Raw genomic sequence first — 22766 nt, forward strand, 5'->3', positions numbered from 1 at the left:
CGTGGATGCTGGGAAGATGCAGCTTCCGCTGAGCACCTGAACGCAGCACGAGAGCTCCGTCGATACAGAAGGAAGACGAGGAAGAGAAGGAGGCGGAGGCAGATCGCGGAGAAGCGGGGAGAGCATCTCTTCTTCCCTCGTTTGTCAGGTCCTGACTGGAAGCGGAGGGAGGCAGCGGGACGGAGGAGAGGATGGAGGGGGAGACGCAGTTTCTTTGTGGCGTGGTGGAAGGTGAGAGCGAACGATTTGATCGCACACCTCCTCTAAGATAATGGGGTTTTTATCCCTACTGTACCTCGGGGAGGTGAATTATGAACAGACCACGGTTTGACCTATATTTATTACCTGTCGTTTGGCCGGGGAGTGTTAAGAAGACTAACATACCTTAAAATTATTATTACTGTAGATAATGTGGTGAGGAGACTCTCGTCTCGTTGAAAGGCTGAAGCCAAAGGAGGAAATGCTCTGCATAATGGCTGTTGGTGAACATAATAGGGGATGGTGGTTAAATAGAAAATGATGATGACAAGAGGAATGCTACTAGAAACAAAGACGAAGAATACTGCAATAATGATCATGTTCAAAATACTGTAATTGAATATTGGCATGTGATAGAAAAGAGAACACATCATAGTAATATTATGAATGCCAATAATAATGCAGCACATGTCATGATAATTATGTGTATAAATAATTATAGCTCTATAATTATTCTATGAGCAATTAATGCATGTTTGTTTGTGTTCCTGTCAAATTAAGACCCCAGTATCCAAGTCATCATAAATGTGATTCCCACAGTATGTTACTTATTGCAAAATACTGTTGAATGTGTAGCTCAGAGATGATGTAAGTTTGTAATAATACACATGATACAAATGTTTAAGCTAGTATTAATTTATAAATTTGTACTTTATTTAAGAAAAATTGTAATCATTAAATTATTAAGTCTATTCTTTAATTGTTTGTGTCAGCATCACAATGGATTTTGCTGCTTAGTGAATCTCATCCACTATGGTTTACTATTGGGATGTGTTTTGTTTTGTGTAAATACGTATTAAAATAATAAAAGTATGTGTCACTTACACAGATGTCACACACATGCACACAAAGGTAGACACTCCCCTAAGGCACGTAATAGTGCAGTAGACCAGTCTGGAGTGTCGGCAGATCCCATAGTCTTCTCACTATGACCCACATACTGTACTGTACACACATATCCAAGTGCTTCACACAAGGGAGGAATAGGGACACTGGAGATGCTCCCAAATCCAAAAATAGAAAATGGAGATGAATTGTGCTTCTCTGAGACACTGAAGGCGTGTGTGTCCAAGTCCTTATACATACTGTATAGCATGGTGTTATGACATTACCAGAATGTGGTCCAGGAAGTGTCCACCCTGAAATCACGTGTCTAAGTACTGAAAGGTCCAGAGAATTTCCAGAAATGATACGCTTTGTAATAAAGTTTCAGCACTAACATAATTCCAGTGAACAAGAACACATTTATTTGAATCCAAGCAGACTTGCAGGAACCATATAAAACAGACTAATTTTAGATGTTTGTCCCCTGCATGAATCTCTGAAACATGCTTACTTTGCCTTTATTGTTCTTCTGCTCTGCAGGTTTCTATGGGAGGCCATGGTCTATGGACCAGAGGAAGGTTCTCTTCCAGTGGTAGGTCTGCCAGCACTGCTGTGTCTAAGGCTGTACTACTGTACCTCTACTGTGTTTCTGACAGCACAGGTGTCCATGCTCATGTCTTGTTAAGTTCACCAGAGGTGTTAGTTTTGTGCCCTTGGTCTTTTTCACATGTTGTCAGGAGCCGACTGAGCTGGAGGGCTGAATCCAGTTGCTCGTCTCTATTTTAGTGCCGTGCAGACCTGAGAGGAGTCACTGATGCAGAAAGACTCCATAGCAAAAGGCTGCATCCTCATTCCTGTGCCCCAGCTGTGGTGGACAGGAGGCAGAGAGGGTGGGGGCTGATGCTCCGCTGTGTTACAAGCATAAAGAAAGAGATTTTTAGCATTTAGCTTCACCACCACCACCACCAACTGCCAAGTAAACTGCAGGTGCTTTTTCTGTGACATTCATGGTGCAGATGCCTCAACTTTCCCTTTAGTATCACTACACTAAGCTAATACTTAAGGTACTAAAAGCAGTAGTTCTATGGGTTATTAAAGGCAATACAGCTAAACTCAGATGACATTTTAGGAGCCACATTCAGACCAAAACCATAAAGCGTTGATCCTTTTTTTGTTACTGTAACTGCGTATTCTTCCATTCTGATGCTCTCTTACTACAGAGTGCTTCCTCTTTGGTCATACGTCTAGTTTCCCACTGTGTCCGTTGTGGGGCTACAGCTGGGTTTTCTATGACTTGCTCCTACATTCATTTAAAATGAGGCCTCTTGTGCAGGCGAACTCTTGACCTTCTTCAGCAGAATGAAGCCCGATCATTCACAAAGCTTAGGGATGCTTCAGGATTTGTCTACTTCAGCTAAAGTTCCTGCCAGTAGAGAACATACTGTACGCATCCGCTTAACCTTCTCTGTGGTGAGTTTTGCTTTGCTTTATTTAGAAGTGTCTATATAGAAACCTTCACTCATGGAGCTGCTGTTGGTCAAGAAATATTATAATCTTTAACCTACTGTAGATTGTTTATGGCATACAGTATGAGGCCTGGACATTGTGACAACAAATTGTACCAAAAGTAAACCAGATAAATTGAAAATTCAGGTTCGTATTACGAAAAAAGGACATACGATCATGAGCACTGTTTCTCTGAATGCAGACTAACCAAAACAAAGGCAGCTCTGATTACACCTTCCTTCAGACACTGTCTGCCCAAAGTGATTTCCATTAAACTGTAGATACTAAATCATTTACCACTAGAAAAAAAAGACTAAGGTTATGTGTATTTACAGTACAGTGTGTTGTCCCATGTGTGTACTGTGTGATGTATAGTTGATGGACTGACATAAATCCCCGCTGGGAGCTGTGACACAGTTGTGTAGCCCAAAAACCAATGTGTGCGTCTCTAGAGATCAGCTGTTCCCTCTCTGCTTTCTTCTGCCCTTAAATACACGTGGAAAAGTGTGCTGCAGTGTTACTGCCCTTATTCATGGTATGACTTTATAATGTATCAACCAAAAACACGCAATCTGATGCAGCCAGCAACACTTTGCTGAACAAGCTCTTGCTGCTTCATAGAGAGGACGAGGCTGAATATGAGAGTGTCATGAAAGCAGCGGAGTGTGTGGGCTCCTGGTTTAATTATAGATCAGCTTTTTTTGGTCTCAAGTGTGGGGAGCAGACCAAATTCATACCGTACAATGAATGTTGCATAAGTTTTTGGCATAGCAGGGCTGAGGATGCGCAGTACTACTGTGCGTGTGAGTGTTTGAGGAAGGTACAGTAGGCTGCAGCTTTGTGGAGGCGACTTTCATACCATCTGTCCAGGAAATGAAGCAGAGAGAGAGACAGTGAGAACACAGTCCACCCACAGTTGACAAGAAAGACAAGAGTTGGTCCATGTCCAAAGGAGAGAGGAAGGACAGAGCAACTCATGTTTTTTGTGTAGATGTGTGTGAATAAATGAAAACTGATGCAGATATTGTTTCCCTCCTAGTACTACGCTCTATTTATAATTCAGGAGGTCATTTCCTGTAATATAGGCAGCTGTGGAGCCCAGCGATCAATAGAGTTTCTATTTGCTGATTTTTACTTATGTCCCTGTAAGCATATATTTAAATCTGCTTCCTCCAGAGTGAGACGGCAAAACACAAAAAGTTCCAAAAATAGATTAGAATAATAGTGTTACTGAAAAAAATATTCAGTCAAGTTTAAATTAAAGCAATAAAATAAATATGCTTACAATAGTGTGGATTTAAGTAAGAAATGTGAAATTCTAATAAATTCTGGAAAACATTATGTTCAATGTTTTACAAAAGTCCTAAAGTTACTCTGTTTTTGACCCCCGTTCCACATCTACTCACTTCTTAATCCTTCGTTGCCATTGTCTTTCTCCACTAGGATGCAGTGCTGGGGGCTGAACACTTACTTGTATGGCCCAAAAGATGACCTCAAACACAGACTTTTGTGGAGGGAAGTCTATTCTCCCGAGGAGGAGGGTAAGGGTGCTGCTTGTTTTATCCACCTCCTGGTCCTTCGTTACTGTGATGTGTCAACACACATCACAGTATAAACCGCTTGTGGCTCCAGACGCTACAGCAGCGCCCTGTATCCCGCTCTGCATCCCTGCATGATGCAAGCAGGAGCAGAGGTTGCATTGTGCGTTACGCATTCATTTGGTTCTGTTTTTTCCATTTGGAGCTTATACATTGATATAAACATTGAATCATATTCTGATGGTTACAGCAGCAAAATGACAAATTAGCAGAGAACTAATTTGCATTTTAAGATTTGAGCCGCATCCGACCCCAGAGACATGAAGCGTGTGCAGCACAACGCCTGTGATAGACTTGTTTTAAATGTGAATTAGTCTTTATGACATCACTTGCTCTACTTTTTGTAACTGTCATAAAAGCTTCCAACATTTTTATGTTGTGGATTAAATTATTATTATTATTATGACTGTAGAGACTGACTTCAGATAATTTCTCTGCACTCCCATGAAGTTGATATTACAGAGAAACCGACTGTTCTACAGTGAGCCTGGCTTTTATTGTAGTTAAATTTGACTTTTTTGTTCGGCCAGTGTGTCTCATTTCGTCTTACTTTCCTTCAGCTCAGTTGCGTACTCTCATAGCGGAGGCTCAGTCGAGAGGCCTGAGGTTTGTTTACGCCCTCTCCCCTGGTCAGGACATCGTCTTCTCTTCTTCCTGTGACCTGACATTGCTCAAGCGCAAGCTCAGACAGGTATTTAACCTCTAAAACCCCATGCTACAACAAAGCACATAATACTGAGCTAACCCTCTGCTTCATTTTTCCATCATTATGTGACGTCTCTCTCTTTCTAGGTATCAGACCTGGGTTGTCAGGCGTTTGCCATACTGTTTGATGACATTGATCATTCCATGTGTCAGGCCGACAGCGAGGCCTTCTCCTCATTCGCCCACGCTCAGGTCACAGTAACCAATGAGATCTACCGGTTCCTGGGGGAACCACCCGTCTTCCTCTTTTGCCCAACAGGTGGGACTGATGGTGTAAATGGTGTTAGATGATGAGATTTGATGTGATCTGATTGAGTTTTCCTCTGTCCTCCCTGTAGAGTACTGTGGTTCTTTGTGCTCTCCCAGCGTGTCTAAGTCTCCATACCTGCAGACTGTTGGGGAGGACCTACTACCCAACATAACAGTAATATGGACAGGTGAGACTATTTATTTCACATTGATATAATATCATATCTGACTGACCACAAGCTGCCACCAGCACAAAAGCATACATGTCAAAAAGTGTGTTTATTTACGTTTGCAGAAGCAGAACATTTTTTGTTTGCTTTTTGTTAGCCTCCTTAGTTGCCCTGACATTTCACTTCTTCTTACAGTTCTTACTAGAAGAGAAGTACACAGACAGCAACAGAATGCTTAGAGTGTCTGAAGCTTCTTGGAGTTCTACCTAAATACCCAAACTAATGCTAAAGAGTATATGGTAAAACTAAAACGCCATAAAACAAGGTCAAAGGTTAAATCCAAGGAACACTATTGGCAATAACACGTAACATAACACATTTGTTTATACTGGGCCAGGTTCAACATGTTAACTAGATTTATATATGTTTTAGGTTCTGTCACAATGAAACACCCCTTTAGTTTAGTCACACTGTAGAGCAAAGACTCACAGCAGGAAATTCACGTTGAAGAAGCAAAAGTGCCTGAAGCTTCTGCATAACAGCCAAGCAACTGATGGAAACATGAGACAGGTATAATTAAAATGAGCAACTTGTGACACATGATCAGTTTTTCTCCTGTTAAGATTTTGTTTCTGAAAATATTTTTGTTCATGAAACAATCTTTTGAATGTTGTTTGTTCACATTTTCAGTCAGAACAAAACTAAGCAGAACTGAACTGAAGGAAGTACAAATTGAAGTGCTGATCTGATAATAGCTGAGTGACACAGTGTGCGTCTCACGTTGTGAGACGTGTTAATGCATGTGTTGACACTAGTTTGTGTTTTCCTGTCTTTGCTTATGTTCCACAGGCAGCAAGGTCATCTCCAGGAAGCTTTCTGTAGAGTGCCTCGCTGAGGTGGGGTCTGTCCTCCAGCGGCCGCCGCTCATATGGGACAACCTGCACGCCAACGACTACGACTCCAGACGTCTCTTCCTGGGGCCCTTCAAGGGGCGAGAGCCTCAGCTGAGGAGCCACCTCAGGGGCCTGTTACTCAACCCTAACTGCGAGTTTGAGGCCAACTACATCCCACTGCACACACTAGGGAGCTGGTACAGAACTGGAGAAGAGGGTAAAGATAAAGGGTCAAGAAAAGCAAAGCACATAGAAATCATAAAACAAGAGGCATCACGAGTTAGTAAAGCGATGCCACATAACACAGACAGATACTACTTGACGACACAGACAGAACCAGTGGAACAGTGACTGATGTAAACAAAAAAATAAACTCACAGGAACTGAAGCTCCTTCTGTTGTGCTGGACAAAGTTACTCAATGGGCTTTCAGACAGTAATATTAATCATAATTCTCTCCCAGAACAAAGTGTTGTTAATTGCAAAGTTAGATCACCATGGTGAGTCACTATAAAAAAATGTCATCTGTTATAGCATTTAAATTCCTGTGATGGTAGGCTTTATGAGAGTTCAGCCAGAAACACAAAGAGGACACAAGCGAGTTAAATGGAAAACTGCAGAGGAGAGAACCACTGTACCGTAACATGTTCCGTAGACTAAGCTGGGGGAGAGGTGGTGATGGGGAGGGTACTAGAAAGAAGAGGGAGAGGATGAACCCTCTATGGAGGAGCAGAGAAGAAACAGAGTGTGAGGGAGGGGGAGAGGGAGAGGGAGAGATGAATGGCAGGCTGAGCCATGTGATGGAAATGGAAAAGGAATTTTAATGTAAAGGAGGGGAAAAAAAAGGAAAAGAGGTGCCGGTGGTGCATGAAGTAATTACTGGATACTGAGTATGCAGTGTGATTTTCTACATAGATTAATGTCCAGGTTTGACTACAAATACAAATGTTTTATGTATTAGTCCTGTAGAAATAGTATTAACTACAACAGCATATAATTGAAAGATTAAGAAAGATACATGTGAAAAATGTTACACACATACAGTACTATCTATACTGTAAGTATATTCAGTGTATACAGTAACACAGTGTTTTATGTTCTCTAGATGATGAGTGTGAGTACTGTCCTGACAAAGCTCTGTCTGCTGCACTACATGACTGGATGGACGAACTCAACCAGCCGTTACAAGCAGGTGACAGATGCGATGTGTCATCTACTGCGTGACAATGCGCTGCAGACAGTTAACCTTATGCAAGCGGTGTTTTTGTTAATCATAGGTCGTCAGAGCACACGAGGAGACCAGCGCTCGTCCGCTCCGTCGTCGCGCTGCAAACCGGCCGATGCAGCCGACAGCCCCTCCGCCCTAAGGGGGACCTGCGCTGTGGCCAAGCTCCCCGTCTTCCCCTTGAATTCCAGTTCACCCCCTCCGTCACCCACTAAGGTAAAAGGGGAGAGGTCACACCAGCCCAATCAGCTCAGCCACCAAACTCCAGGGACGCGACCTGGGCTGCCTTCAGGTGGAGGGCGGGGGCAGAAAGCCCCGGGTCGGGGGTCCTGTAGTGGGAAAGGCCTGCTCAGCGAGTCCCAGGTGCGCCTGCTGGTCGGTCTTCATTTTCTGCCCCATGAACACGGCCCGGCTGCTCAGAAGCTCTTACAGGATCTGACCTGGCTGAAAAGCAACTGCCACCTGGTCGGCACCAGCAACAAAAAGTCACCACCCCAGAAGGTTGGCCTGCTTTGTGTGGATTCTTGCTGCAGCGTGTGCCCCTGAATGTCTGTTTTTTAATCTCGAATGAATTTATCCTGATCTCTAGGTTGACGAGTGGCGAGGTCGGTCCTCCAGGTTCCTGTCTCTGTGTGAAGACATAGCCCAGCTCCACTGCAGTGTGGTCGGCGGAGCCAACAGGGCTGTGCTCTATGACCTTTACCCTTATGTGTGGGACCTGAGGAACATGGCTCTGGTGGCTAAGGCCTTCATATGTTGGCTAGGTCAGAACACGGAGAGATGAAGATTCCTGTATATTGTGCCATGCTGTTACCGTATACTGAGAATTAGTATCACTTTAACTGCTGCCTCAACCTGTTCTCCTACTTAATCTAGATGGACGAGTGTTGAGTGACAGCTCCACCTTGGCTTCCTGGAGGAACTGCTTTCATTGTGAGTAAGCATGGCCTGTAAACTTATACAGTAGGTGGTGTAAAGCAAATTCAGTGGTGACGTCTTCTTGTCTGTGTTAGGGTGCGGAAAGACGACTGGAGCCGACCTGCTGGGAGTGGATTCAGAGCCGTGGGTGTTCAAAGGGGGCGTGTCTGGAGAGGTGCAGGTACGGTGTGTTTATTTTATAATATAATGATTTTATTGGCTACTGTGTATTTTATATTTGCAAGCAGTTAAAAATTGACTGAATAGTGTGTGTTCATGTAGATGATTCTCCCAGTTGGCAACAGCAGTGAGCTCTTCACTCATCCTCCTCCTCTATTTCCCACTTCTCGTCTGTACAACATCAGGCCCTATCACAGCAAGGACAAGGTAGGAGGAGACACCCCCAAATGTGCTGTTGCTGCACATTTATGACCAGGACAATCAGGGAATAGAACAGAAGCCTAGGCATCATCTGCAACCCATATGGTTTACCTTTGTAAAAATAACTGTGGAGGAACATTTAAGGGTCATTCATGCGGATGGATAATTGTAGATAAGTAATGGAATCTGTACTTTATTTGGATATAACTACAAAACTAAATATAATTTTGAAAGGACTCTCATTGCTAAGTCGCCTGTAGATTTATTGATTTACTCACTGTGTTTATGGATTTTGCAAATGGTACATTACCATGTGCGTAGGCTGAGTTGTATCGAATGGTTCGCCAACTTCACCTGAGAACTCAGGGTGGCCAGGGGTCCAGCGCCGCTCACCCAGATGTCGTAGGAGACAGGTGAGTGAAGGACGGAGGAGGAACCCGCCTGCATTACAGTGAAAGACTGGGCCAAGAAGTGAAGTCCTGCCGGTGTATTTGTCCAGGTGTCTCGGGCCGTGCCTGGCGCTGTGCCCTGAGTACAGTTTCGTCCTGGAGGATGAGCTGGGCGTGTGCGGGTGCGTGTTGGGCGTCTTGGATGTTCGCACCTTTGCAAAGCGTTGCCAGGCCAGCTGGATGCCGGCCATGAGGGACAAATACCCACCCAGAGGAGGGAACGCACACCCGAACACGCAGGTGACAAAGACGAGTAGAGAAAGCTGAGAACACAACTTTGTCCATTTGTCTGACAACAAATAAAGCTAAAAATGCATTACTTATTATCTACTTGTCTGAAGGTGTAATCACCATCACCATAATCTTTGATTAGCACAACTTTATATTAAAACAATGTATCTTAAAAATGAACTGATGAGTTGCCTTCCCCATCACCACATTTGCCTCAGAGACAAAGAGCCCAACAGAATCGGTGGTGAGTAACAGCAATCTGTGGAGGATTGATCCACCCACACAGTGTGCGTCACCGTGCACACTGGCAGTCCCGCTATGGGTGACGGTCACTCACTGTAGACGCAGGTGGAGTCACTACAGTATCAGCTGGCCAGACAGAAATAGCATCTGCTCCTGTCTCACTGGCCATAGGAGCACTGTCTTATATAATCAGTCGACCCATACACAGACCTGCAGTATAGCTGGCTCTGCTTCATGCTGTATATAATTTATGAACTGAGAATCAGAGAGAAAACCTCCCTGTTAGCAGTTTCCAATATAGAAGAAACAAGCATTGCAGACTGAACACACATTAGACTAATTACAGAGGCCTGCAAAGTAAAAGTTGCTGATAAAGCAGAGACTCTTACTCTTTTAGTTAGGTGGCATCAAGGTGCAACAAGATCCATTAATAGCATCTGTAGCTACAGTGTGTACTGTGACTGTGAGACTGTCTGACTGTATGTCTGCGTTGCCCTGTGCAGGACTTGCTCCAGCTGATGGAGGAGGACCAGGGGGAGTACCCGGACTCCCTGCTCTACCACTTCCCCTCCCAGCTGCGACTGGACGCTCTGCCTGAGCTGGTGGACATCAGCGTGAGCCGCATCCTGCTCACAGCCCTCCTCACGGCGCTCAAGGCCAATGGTGTGGATGGTGCACAGTCCGACCACTGTATTATATTCAGTAAAACACAGCAATTGTATTTGAGTTCTCTATTTGAGCTGCTTCTCCTGCTTGGAGACTCATAATACTCAGTAAAAGATGTGAGAGAAGACATATGTATGGGATGTTTATGCATTTTCATCTAACAGACTCCATTATTGCAGAATGTGGATGTTTTCACACCACTGGATTGAGTAGTAATAAAATATTTATCATCCTACCTGATGGGAATCTGATGGTGGTCCTGAATGTTAAAATTCTTTTCTTGACAGGCTTCACTAGGCTCACTGGTGCCGCAGGCTTCATAGTTTTCACATTATTGCACTTCACCTATCATCTTTGTGTTTGTCCAGGTTCTCAGGGTGTGTTCTGCGAGGTGCAGCCAACAGACCGGCAAAGGCTGGAGTTCCTGACCAAACTGGGCTTCCTGGAGATCCTCCGAGGAGAAGCCAGGAGCAGAGAGGGAGTGGTGCTGGGGAGGCTGCTCTGAGCACACGCATGCACACACACGCACACACACAACACCAAAAACACGTGAAGCTATACAACAGATACACAAAGGCACAGGATATCCACAGAAAGAGGCGAGAACACAGTGTGTACAGCGTAGAGGCATCTCGGCTTTGCAGAGAAGCAGGATCTGTATTCTCTCCATCAGGGGAGAAACCCGTTGGTAGGAAACAATCCCGGGTTGTGTGTGGCAGTAATGGGGATTTAGAAAATATAAAATGAGCTTTGAATTTAAACCTTCTGTGGAGCTATGCTAATCTTTCCCTGCTTCTCCTCTGCCTGTCTGGGGATTATGAGCTTTAGTTTCAGGAAAGGCAAAAGCAGAATGGTGTGAGGTGGGAGAAGAGCGTCAGATCACAGCAGCACCCGGGTTTGTGTGTGCCACCTTCAGTTTTAAAGAGCTATAATTAATAGATCACATGGTCCTGTCCAAAATGTCCTATAAATAGTCTAGTCTAGCTCTGTGCACCATTTACAGCATTTTAGCTTATTTGTCTGCCTGTCACTGCTGTGCTCAGCGTTGTGTAAAGTCTGTTTTGAGGTAAAAACTCTGGATAGTCAGACTCGACTTTGCAATTTTACAAGCTTCAGCTTTCTTTTTAAAGTGAATTCTTTCCTTCTGTGTATAGAAAACCTGGAGCTAAAGCTTCACAGGGAGCAAAGGGGACCAGTCTACAGACCACCGATTTATTTTCTACCTGAAACTAGTTTTCACTTACTGTAGTTTTCTCTTGAAAGACACGTTTAGTGACATTTGTTTGTGCTAAGCTACAAGGTGCTTTGTGTAAAATAATGTTCTCCTTTATGACTGTGGTTGGACTGCAGTGATCTTGCGCTCTGCTCCCTTTGCCTTGATAAGATTTTTTTTCTGAACAGTTACAGTAGAGTTGATCTTGTCCTGTTCCTCTGGGGTAACAGCGTCTGCCCTTGTCAGACCGAACCCAGGCATGACGTCACTGTTTACACTCGTTTAGCTTAGGTGAATGTTTACGTGCATGAGGAACAAACCGTCGTGTGGCTGTTCACAGAGTAGGACTGCATACATGTATTGACTTGAACACAAACAATTATAATTTCAATGTAACAGCATCGCTGCTGCTGGTTTTATTGGGCTTTTCCCAACCTGCATAGCGATAATATCTTAGCAGTAATAATGATACAAAATGCAAGTGCATGCGCGCTACAGCACATCCATCGGACACACAACACATACTGCAAATCATAGATACTGTACGTCTGGTTCCTGTGCATGAAAATAACCAAGTGCCAGGAGATAACCACACACACTTAAAGTTTACACTTGGTTCGTTTGGACATGCAATGCTGTCACATTAAATACCTCTCCCTCACTCCACATCTTTTACACTGTTGCCTGATACTGTGAACATCACAGTATCATGTGTATCACATGTGTGTGACAGCCGTGTCATTCTGCTTTCATTCTGAACCACACACACACACACACACACACACACACACACACACACACACACACACACACACACACACACACACACACACACACACACAGTAAAAAAAGCACAACGTCACTCATGTCCATCGCTGACTGAAAGTACTTAAAGTAGATCTAAGAATGTTCATTTTTTGTAAAAATACACAACTACTGTTTCTACTTTTGATTTTTCTTTTTTTATTATTATGCTAGATAATCACAGACCGAACGGCGCTTTTGTACATTTCTCTTGGTTACTGATGTCGTCACCATTGTCTGTGAACACTTCATGATGCAAGACTTTGACATCTACGTAGACTAAACCCAGAGAGAAATGCATGATATGAAGACATTTGTTACACAATATCTCAAAGGGTCACTTCACAACTACTAAGAAAAGATCATTGTTGCAGCGAGACCATTATAAAATGTTGGCATTTAGGAACATTTTTATTTTGACATTTAACATCTGGTAATCATTATTTTGCAGACTGACCATTGCCTCCATTTCACAAGCATTAACTATTAACTGTTAAGTCACCATTTGCCTGCATTGAGGTACATGTACTTTTTTTTACACTGACTTCAAGTGGAGTGCTATGTAGTGCAGTACGTCTATGCAGGATAATAAAGGGATTAAAATAATTCCTTAAAACTTCAGTCTGTGTTTTTATGTTTTACTGATGAAAGTAAAACTGTAATTTATAAGAAAACTGGTTTTAATGAACTGACTAATTGATTTCATGCTAATTAAAAGATGTTTTCTTTCCCTTTAAGCTGGCTGTTTTTTTTTTTTTTTTGGTGGGTGGGACCAACAAATCTGAAAACAAATACAATGTCTATATAACAGGTTATTAGGCACATTTTAAAACTCTTTTCTAAAAATCAGAAACGGTTCCTTGTGTGCAACATTTTCAATCGCTTACTGCCACCTTGTGGGTAAAATAGAGTAAGGCTTCAACTGCTGTTCTGGAATTTTCTTTTTAATTCTCCTATGATATGCTATAGATACATACTATTATAATAAGAAAATGTAAACCAAATAGACAAATGACAAATGATTCCTTATTGATCATTTAGCTGGCAGGTTCCATTACATTATAGGTTCAAACCTTCAAATATATATATATAAAATGTTATGCTGATGCAATTCAGTGTTCACTGCTAATAATAATGGCGGTTGTGAAGTACAAAGCATATGATTCAAAGGATGTTCAGAGTGTGAGATCTAGAGCTGTATGTCAGTGGCTGCTGGGTTCCCAGCTTCCCATTGGCTGTGAGAGCACAGGTTGTGTTCTGGGGCCATGACTTGACCGGTAGGGATACGGTAGGTTGCCAAGCTACCAGTCAACAGCAGCATCAGTGTGCTTAACAAAGTAGATGCCCAGCTGCTTGCTGGGAGACCCACCTGGAGAAAGAGAGAAATGTACCACACATGTAGAATTGGGCTTAATGATACTTCTTTGTTTCCGCAAATTTTTAAGAGATGAGAAACAAATCATTATTGAATACAAAGGTCTAAGACTAAAAGCATTTTATTCTGCTATCGAATCTTTGCTGTTGGCAAAGTTGTGGGGTTCGCCTGGCCAGTGTTGGGAGGCAAACAACCTAGAGTGGCCCTCAAATAAATGCTGAAGGCTTTGTCAGTGCCGTCGTTCATGCAAACATGGGTTAAAGTGAACTAAAGTGTACCTACGGTTCCCAGCAGATTGCCCAGAGCGATGTCAGCATATGCAGAGAGGAAGGCTACAGGGAGAAGAGACAGGGTTTAGCTAAATATATCCTCACACATACACTGACAGTTATCAGTCCACAGACTGTAGCAGGAACCCTGACACCTCCAATTAAAACCAGTTTACCTAATGATGCCAACAACTCATCGCTAATTCTGTATATGGTGACTGGTTGTTCGAATTCCTTGTAGCAGTCAGGTGAGAAGTTTGCTTCAGAACCATGGACAGAGCCCATTAGATGAGCTTGAACGTTGCCCTCTACTGGCAACGTGCAGTAATGACATTAGCAATTTAAAAATAAAAATGTCTGTTTTAATATTTGTGTGCTTCGAGTGGGTTTTTGTTTCACCACTGGCAATAGATAAGAGGTGGATCCTCCAGCTGAATGTGAAGAAGAGGCCTCCCACAGCCATGCAGCCCAGAGATCCATTAAACCCAGACAGGCCCGAGTACAGGAAGTGATGATTCACAGCCACCGACAAACCTGCGAAAACACACGCACGCACGCACGCACGCACGCACGCACGCACGCACGCACGCACGCACGCACGCACGCACGCACGCACGCACGCACGCAGCTTATGCTTTGAAGGATTTGCAGTACAAGGATTGACCATGTGATGGTGCTGGACACACATTATTCATTTGCATCAGACCTTAGACTAAATGTATTTTTCCACTGTGCCTCATTTGCATACAGGAATGAAAACAAACATTTTGCTCCGTAAAGGTATCAAAGCATGTTCTGCAACACTAATGAAAACACTTCTCTACTAAGTCTATGTAGGATTTATCTAGTTTGAATTGAACATCCTTATTCTCTTTTCTGACCAGTTGGGCCTAACCAGTCTTAGGAGACTGAAGGTGGTGAAAAAGGAGAAGAGACAAGGACATAGTCAAGATTAAATATATAAAAAAAATATATAACAAACAGAAATGTTGGTGCTCAATACACCACACGCCTATTCCCTATTATCACTATTCACGTGTTAGACGTTTTACACAATCTAATCTCAGAGTGGTGGTATTGATTCAGGAGGAGGATGAACACCAACCAGGTCAATACCTCACCTCTGAGTCACGCTGGAGCTCCTGGCTGCACTCAGGGCACACTGATCCACATACAGTTCAGCAGCGCCTGGAGCATTAACCTTTTCCCCGCTCAGCAGCAGCACTCATGTGACGTAGAAGAACAATGGAGCCGCAGTGACATCGGAAGGAGCAGGGTTAGGTCAGTGCAGCTGCATTTAACATTTAAACTAATAAAGCGGCCCGCTCTGCTTGCTCTTCAATTGGAGTCTGCTGCCATTAGTGAATATAGCATAAATCCACCATTTGGACGACACACCACCTTTACAGGCTGTCTGGTCAAGCATCTGTGCTTTCACTGCTCAGCTGGAGCTGACTTCCATCCAACCTAACCTTACCTGACATACAGTACCGTACTTTCATTATTGTGCAGCTCTACCTCGAGCTTGAGGCGTATCATAAAAAAAGCCATGCATTATTTAGGGCCACATGCAGACGGCTGAACGTGCTCCTGTCTGCGTTTGTAATTACAAAGGAGTTGCCCGTCTCTTCCTCGCATGATGCTGTATTCTCTGGTGAATGTCCTGTCCCACTGCCAGCTACTGCAGCTACAGCTCCTCCCTGCGTCGCCGCTTTCTCCGAGCTGCAGGATTCTTCGAACAATTCGTCGGCAGCAACTATAAATTTCGGAAACTATAAACTGTGAAAGTCTGGTGTAGATAAAGGACCCCGAGGCTGTACTGTGATTGATGTCCCATTTAGCAGACACTGTGGGTTGCAGTTTAGCAGTCTGGCCCTGAAGCAGACGGACCACGCCCCGGCACTGACTGCTCTCTCTGGGTGCGCTGGGCTGCTCTGCCGTCCAATCCATCTTGCCACTGTGTGTCTGGCTCTCATCTGGTCTCTTCTTCATTCTACACTCCATTATCCCCTCTGTGATTCTGTTCTCCATTCACACCGCTCCCTTTCCACGTTCCTTTCCTCTCCTCCTTCACTCCATCCTTTTTGAAACCCCTTTTGTCCCTTTTCTTTTATGCACGAGGGTGTCGTTACAGAGCAATGGTTCGGTGGGAGGGACGTCCCTGACGATATTCAAATCGTTACACTTTGTCCATTGTGTGTGTCTGAGTGAGTCACTCCCAGCGTGATGTGGTCTATACTAATACAATGAGTCAGAGAGCTCCTATCATATTAAAACTAATCCCCGCCCCGACTGGCTGCAGATTTAACAGTTTAGATGATCCTGTGTTTTCTGGCTGTGACAGGTAATGTTTAACTTTGCATTAGGGCCTTTGCTTTTCCTGCAGCGGGTGCATCCATCACTGTGTGCTTTGAAAGATTGGAGGGGAAATGCGTTTGTGGATGCAGCTGAATGGACCGCTCAGTATGTGGGCTCGATTGTTAACGCAGTCCACACGTCAGCAGCGTGTGGTCGACCAGGACACTGCGGCATTTAAAATGCTTATCGGCGTCGTTCATTATCAACAAGCTATTATTTCAAACAATCTCCCAGGGGAAATCTGTCTTGTGCATGTTGTGGAGCTTTGCGTTATATTTGCAATAAAATATATATTACACATTTGAGGTTACCCATGGAGCCCAGGTAATTTTGTCAGCAGTCTCACTTTTTCTCAGCTCCTGCTTCTGATGCTAAGTTCAAACATCACGGCAGGTATCGTCTGTCTCTGGCCTACTTACAGCCCTTGATCTGCGGGTCTGGAAACCCCTTATGGGAATAGTTTACACCACTGTGCTTTGAGTGACAGCTCTAAATGTGGCCTGGAGAAAATGGCGCACACTTCACGTCTCCTCCTTCCCTCAGTCTGACCCATTACTCACGATTCGCTCCTGCTCAGTGTAGGGAGCCACACATCTCCAAACATTTGCTTTCTGCTTTACTTTATCCTCCATAAAATGCATCAATTAAGAGACAATAGAATGAAAAGATATATGAAGTGAAAAATGAAATGAATCATTCAAATGAAAATGACCAGTGACCTAATGAACAAGTCGTAGTTACACACCTAAAGCCAAATCAAAGTGGCATTCTGTAGACACACTACTGGATAATGAGTGCACAGACATACACTAGAGAATACAAAGTAGTGCAAAGAACGATGAACAAAGAACAAAGGCAGGAAAAAAAGGCATCAAGGGAAGATGCAGGAGAAAATAAAGATGGTGCTCTGCAGCACTTATCTGAAGTGATACTTTAGGTGCTTTCCTCTTTCCTCCATCTCTGTTCGCTTCCATCATGTTCTATTATAGGCTCTTCAAAGTGCTTCCTTTTACCCTGGGTTTATCTGTCCTGAACGATAGTGTTTGCAATCTGACCTTGTTCAGCGCTGACTTTATTTGCATTTAAGTGGGGGTTAGTGCATTCAGGGACAAAAGAGAAGCAACAGCTGCTTGGGGCCATTATCATTTGTTTTTGTTCCATTAATATTTTTATAACATCTTACAGTACAAGCAGCATCCAAAAGACCACACATGGTTAATTTACTGTAGATCGGTTTAGGGTATGGATCCCTTTCTGCTGAATAAACTCAGTGGTGAGAGGAAGGACACAAGGGAATGCACACAACTGAAGTATTTGTCATTTGCTCTCAGGCGTTTGCTGCTGTGCTCCATCAGACCGTCTCCTCTCTGCTTGGTTGCCTAGACACAATCTCACTACAGTCGCATCGCTCCAATGACTTCCTTGTCGGAGTTTTGTTTTTATTGTAGCACAGGTCGTCTGTGTGTGTATTTGTGTGTGTACCTGTCACTGTTAGCATCTGTCTACGACTCAGTGCGATTGAGCGTATGAGCTTACGCCCACCCCCCACCCCCCCGTTTTTTTACAGTATGACTCATAGCTACACACACAGACACACGTTACTCAGTGCTTCGAGACGCTGTATTGTACTTGCAGCATCACATGGAAGGAGGAGGCTGATGTCTCCTTTAAACCATCCGTCATTTCTCATTCTCTCTCTCTCTACAAATAGAATCGGGGTGAGTCAGATGGAAAAGGCCCAGGTAGCCACAGGCGCGTGTGTTTGTTTATAAGCCAGTGGTTCTCATCACCCAGACTAATTGCTGTTTGTCTTTCAGAGCCTCCAGGCTGCAAGTGCCTGTCCAACACACATTTATATTGCTGATATTCTGAGTTGCTGCCACAGGGATTTGTAACCGTGTTAAATTGTACTGTGATTTAACATTTGCAATGCACCCTGCAGTTTATTGTGTGGATATCTTCCGCACTTCAAAGACATCCATCCATCCATTTTCTTAACCGCTTACTCCCTAGTGCGGGGTCACGGGGGTGCTGGAGCCTATCCCAGCAGGCTGCGGGCGAGAGGCAGGGTACACCCTGGACAGATCGCCAGTCCATCGCAGGGCAACACATAGACAGACAACCATTCACTCACACACTCACACCTACGGGTAATGGAGAGAAGCCAATCAACCTAATGCACGTCTTTGGACTGTGGGAGGAAGCCGGAGAACCCGGAGAGAACCCACGCAAACACGGGGAGAACGTGCAAACTCCTACTTCAAAGACATCTATGCTGCAATTCATGGTTGCCTCAGTACAGTATGTGTGTGAGCCCTGGGATGAATCTGCACCTTGTCCTGGATCTACCTTGACATCAGGCTCGCTGCACTGCCCCCTGATTCCTGAGAGCAGAGAGATCCACAGACTGACAGACTGAAGGTACCTCTCAGGCTTAGAGATTAAAAAAATGGTTAAGAAACTGCAAAACCACATTGCTTAAGTCTGCTGCTCCTGCTGTGGAGCTCCCTATCTTTGAAGCTTCCACCCTAATTTGAGTTTTCGCCCACAGTTGAACAGGACATGCATCCACCATGGAAAGCTTTGGCTATGTGCTTTTCAGACAGCACATAAAAACCAGGGTGCAGCCCAGCATAGATGGAACAAGAGACAAACAGTTGCCATGTCAGTAAGATCCTGGTACATCCATCTTTCCAGTAGTTTTCCCCTTTTTACCTCTAAAAACCCTTCTAATCTAAAGCTGAAATAATTAGATAATAAATGCTTACTCTGAATCTTTACACCAAACCACAGTGATTTGTATCTAAGTGTCTACTTGGAATATGCTTAATTTTTTGGATTGACCTACAAAAAATAAAAATACATCCCCCACTCCTCCCACACAGATGGAGACTCACCAGCCAGCGTTCCAACTGCTGATCCCAACAGCGCATGCACAGTCAACAGAGGGGAGTAGAGCAGGACAGCAGCCAGAATAAGGAGGGAGGGCCCCAGAGCTCCACACGTGTAGATCTGACCCACACCCAGAGGGATGCCGCGTATCACCTGGGCGAGGCAGCACCAGAGGTAGTGTTTAAAACAAGTCTACTAAAAAATCAGATTGTAGGATCAGTGTAACTTACTTTGCTATGATAACATAATTAGTAAATCTACTAGTCACTTATATTTCTTCTTGTTAGACAACTCTCAGAAAGAGTGGGAAGAGAGTCATGGTTGACATAGATTAAAAGAAACCTAGAAATAGAAATAAAAAATATACAAAATACTGACTATTACTGGGTCCTTGAGGAGGAATTTGCTGTTCAGTGTGAAATGAATTATGTGGAAGAAGAGGAGAAGGATAAAAAACAGGACTTCAGTGTTAGAAAGAGAAGGAAGATTTGCATAACAGATCTGAGGAATGGATGGTGACTGGGGAGATGAGAAGCAGAGAGATCAAAGGAAGGATTTAGTGGATTCAGATCGCCCAAATAGGAAAGTAGAGGGAGTCCAGGAGAATAAAAAAGACAGCATCTTTATAGAATGAGGCAATATAAGATGGAGGAGAGGAATGTACTGGGAAGAAAAAAAGGTTTTTGATTTGATCACAGTTTAGGAGAGGACAAAGCAGCCTGTGTGAATTTGTTTCAGGGAACCTTTAAAAAAATAAAACAGCCTAAATAAATTAGTGACAGTTGTAGAAATGCCTTCATCCTTCTCCACTAATACTATTTCAGTCTTAAATGTTAAGTAAGTAATTCCTGGCAAAACTGCAGACAGTAGGAGTGATGTTTCCCAGCCACATGACTTACACAATGACCCTGGTTTTGTGTGGAGACTAAATCAATCAATTGGAGACTCTGACCTTTTACCTTAAAGTATCAGTGTGCTGCATCTGCAGACAGGACTAAACAACAAACCTGTGGAGCTGCAGAGTTGGGTGATTTCTATCACACTGCACACACCTCTCTGAGCATTTGTCCACACATTACAGTACGTACTGCAGCTTTAAAAACAAAGTGCATGACGCTTACTGCTCCTGCACAGCTGTGTGAAGCTTTAGTGCAGCAAACTGGAAACTGCCAACGCACAAACCATCTTGCGCATTAATTCAATTTCCTGATTCAGTCCTCATAATATGTCAATTTAAAGACGAAAATGCCAAGGCTAGAATTCAGTCCAGTACCAGGTGGCCTGCAGAGATCAAAAGCTGACGGCAGCAGGTGGGGAGAGTCTCGCGCAAAGCTGCTCAAGGCAAATGTGAGTTGACGATCACTGGAAATTATCTTTTTAAAATGGTACAGCATAGTGTGTACAATATTTTGATCAGTTAGACCTTTAGTAGCATACAGTACACACAATATACAAACTGATGGAAATGCTGCCATGACACCGCATATTTAGCTAAATACCTTCAATCTCGTGTCAAGTATCAGAAGTATTCATTAAATCCTCCCCTCTGTGCATCCCTACATTGACTGTTGCTAAGTAACTGATGAGTCATAGCTGCTGATCTTATGCATATTGTGCTGCCATCAGTTTCATATTCACTCTGGAGACCAGTCTGCAACAAGGCAGACGTAGGGAACAAACTCTCGCTGTAGCTCCCCTTGGTCTATGTGTTTTACACACTAGTCAGATCACATCCTGCTATTCTGCTATTTTTCTTTGAGCATGATCCCCCCCTTAAAAGTACACAATTCTTCACTTCACAATGTCTTTTCTTCCACAGAGAAACAGCATATTTCATTCTGTTGATAGTGTGCAGCCACCATTTAGTAGATAGAACACGTGAAACCACTGAGGACTGAAATCTTCTGGTTTGATGCAGATTTAGTGGCAACGTGAGGTTTAAAATTACAGCTAGATTTGGGAGGTGAGGTAGTTTCTAATTGGTTAGTCCCTCTTCAGCCAAGGTCTCTGCACAGCTGCCAGGGTGACTAATAAGGCTGGAAGAGAAGCCTTTCATGGCAGCTCTATACGTCAAGGTTCACTGTGGAACATGTTCCTGATGAAAGCTGTAAAGAAGGTCACCGAACAAAGCTTCTGCCTCACTTTTATGTTGCGTTTTGTCAACTATCATACGTTTATCAGACCTTTTTTGTTTTCTTTCTCATATTTACATATGATTTTAAGAAAAATCTGTAAATCTGTAATCTGTAATGTAAAATAACTAGATGAACACGCTATATATTTATGACAGATTAATGATAGGAGCTCATAATCTGACTTTCACATGGATTCATTCATACATTACTTACCTCGATGGCAATGAGTTTGGTGCCATTGGGCTCCGGGGCCCCTGGTGGCATCGCTGTGTGGTGGGGGAAATAGGGGTTATCTGGGCCAGTGCAAAGCAGGTAGAGCATGATGACGGTGTTGAAGGGAAACACAGAGACCGGCAGGTCCCAGCGTTTAAACACTGAGGACAGAGCACTGTAGAGAAACACACTGGAGGGAGGAAAAGGGGGGGGAATGAGTGCCTATATAGTACTCGTGCATGCAGCTACTGTGAGGGCTGGGTTTAGGTGCTTGCTGCCAGAGAGGAAGCATGAGTGAATCTTCCTGTCTCTCACCTTGAGGCTGAGCCCATGCAGGCAGGCAGCAGCAGCCACCAGTACCAGTCTCCAGCCGAGCTCAACTGTCCCATCAGCAGAGACACCAACATGCCATTGAATCCGTGAAAACCTCCAGACACTTCACCACTACACACACGCACACACACGCCTGAAGATTTGTCGTGCCATTTTTAAATACTCGAGCAAGTACTTTTGTAAATATGATGTGTGTCCGTCCACCTGTCCTGTCCCATGACAACAGCAGTTAAAGTGGAGGCCAGTAAACCCAAAGCTCCCAGCAGGGCCTTCCAGCAGGACTCCCAGCACAGCGCAGCCATAATGAGAGCACCGCTCAGCGGGTTGTTGGCCAGAATGACCCTGCTCACTCCTCTGAGGCCCCACATCACCAGCTGCACCACATAAAATCTGTCTTAACACACAAAGTCCACATCTTATACTGTTAGTTATTTAAACTTGAATTCGTCATTCAAGTTGCGCTGAACGTTAACGTTCTTCATTTTGTTCATTGGCCCGAGAGCTGTGCATTTTTATAAACCATCAACACTCAGTGCTACATTTTATACAGGACCACTACCATAAAAGCGGAAGTATTCCTACCCTGCATGTATGTATCCATGACCTCCATGTCTCCTGTACACAACCTTAGACCGTTCAATGCCCTCAGAGCGACGCTGGCTCGACCCCGTCTCACCCCCTCCGCTTTAGATTCCGTTTCCATCCACATCCCTGCAGCTCCTGAGTGATTGCGATGATCGTGTTCTTTTTGTCCCGTAGCTGCTCTGTGTACTTCCCTTCCTCAAACCCCCCCCCCTTGCCCCTCTTTCCACTCTGGTGACGTTTAAGGGGATGACTTATAAACTAATGGATGGGGTA

General features: G+C 44.0%; 2 protein-coding genes across 5 annotated transcripts; one reads left to right on the top strand and one right to left on the bottom strand.

The window, feature by feature from the left end:
- The first annotated feature begins 54 nt into the window (after window positions 1-54).
- On the top strand, window positions 55-13070 carry LOC114851042 (protein O-GlcNAcase-like). Of its 2 annotated transcripts, none has more exons than XM_055507136.1 (17): window positions 55-231; window positions 1624-1675; window positions 4033-4130; window positions 4748-4878; window positions 4980-5151; window positions 5231-5329; window positions 6161-6425; window positions 7307-7395; window positions 7481-7929; window positions 8018-8192; window positions 8305-8361; window positions 8442-8527; window positions 8629-8733; window positions 9049-9140; window positions 9227-9416; window positions 10154-10313; window positions 10685-13070. In XM_055507136.1, the coding sequence occupies exons 1-17, from the start codon at window positions 192-194 to the stop codon at window positions 10819-10821; spliced, it is 2397 nt and encodes a 798-aa protein (XP_055363111.1). In that variant the 5' UTR covers window positions 55-191; the 3' UTR covers window positions 10822-13070. The 2 variants fall into 2 exon arrangements, with proteins under 2 accessions (XP_055363111.1, XP_028998404.1); XM_029142571.3 differs by having other exon boundaries at window positions 56-231; window positions 6161-6421; window positions 7309-7395.
- Window positions 12937-22673, bottom strand: si:dkey-183c6.7 (urea transporter 2). 3 transcript variants are annotated; one of them, XM_041069800.2, is made up of 8 exons: window positions 22491-22673; window positions 22113-22302; window positions 21891-22019; window positions 21576-21765; window positions 19233-19380; window positions 14377-14511; window positions 13987-14040; window positions 12937-13702 (listed from the first exon to the last, which is right to left on the bottom strand). In XM_041069800.2, the coding sequence occupies exons 1-8, from the start codon at window positions 22615-22617 to the stop codon at window positions 13635-13637; spliced, it is 1041 nt and encodes a 346-aa protein (XP_040925734.1). In that variant the 5' UTR covers window positions 22618-22673; the 3' UTR covers window positions 12937-13634. The 3 variants fall into 3 exon arrangements, 2 of the variants coding, with proteins under 2 accessions (XP_040925734.1, XP_028998421.1); XM_029142588.3 differs by having other exon boundaries at window positions 13991-14040; window positions 22491-22671; XR_005897386.2 differs by having other exon boundaries at window positions 13626-13702; window positions 13987-14511.
- Between the last annotated feature and the right edge of the window lie 93 nt (window positions 22674-22766).

Source organism: Betta splendens, chromosome 2, assembly GCF_900634795.4.
Source record: "Betta splendens chromosome 2, fBetSpl5.4, whole genome shotgun sequence".
NCBI classification, from domain to species: Eukaryota; Metazoa; Chordata; class Actinopteri; order Anabantiformes; family Osphronemidae; genus Betta; species Betta splendens.

Bases quoted from the DNA above. Each gene is read 5' to 3' on its own strand.
- LOC114851042 (XM_055507136.1), top strand. From the start codon at position 192: ATGGAGGGGGAGACGCAGTTTCTTTGTGGCGTGGTGGAAG. The intron at 4,131-4,747 runs GTAAGGGTGCTG...ACTTTCCTTCAG, and splicing joins CTATTCTCCCGAGGAGGAGG to CTCAGTTGCGTACTCTCATA. The intron at 8,193-8,304 runs GTCAGAACACGG...TACTTAATCTAG, and splicing joins GGCCTTCATATGTTGGCTAG to ATGGACGAGTGTTGAGTGAC.
- si:dkey-183c6.7 (XM_029142588.3), bottom strand. From the start codon at position 22,617: ATGTGGATGGAAACGGAATCTAAAGCGGAGGGGGTGAGACGGGGTCGA. The intron at 21,766-21,890 runs GTGAGAGACAGG...TCCTCCCTCCAG, and splicing joins TGCATGGGCTCAGCCTCAAG to TGTGTTTCTCTACAGTGCTC. The intron at 13,703-13,990 runs GTAGGTACACTT...CTCTTTCTCCAG, and splicing joins TGGGCAATCTGCTGGGAACC to GTGGGTCTCCCAGCAAGCAG.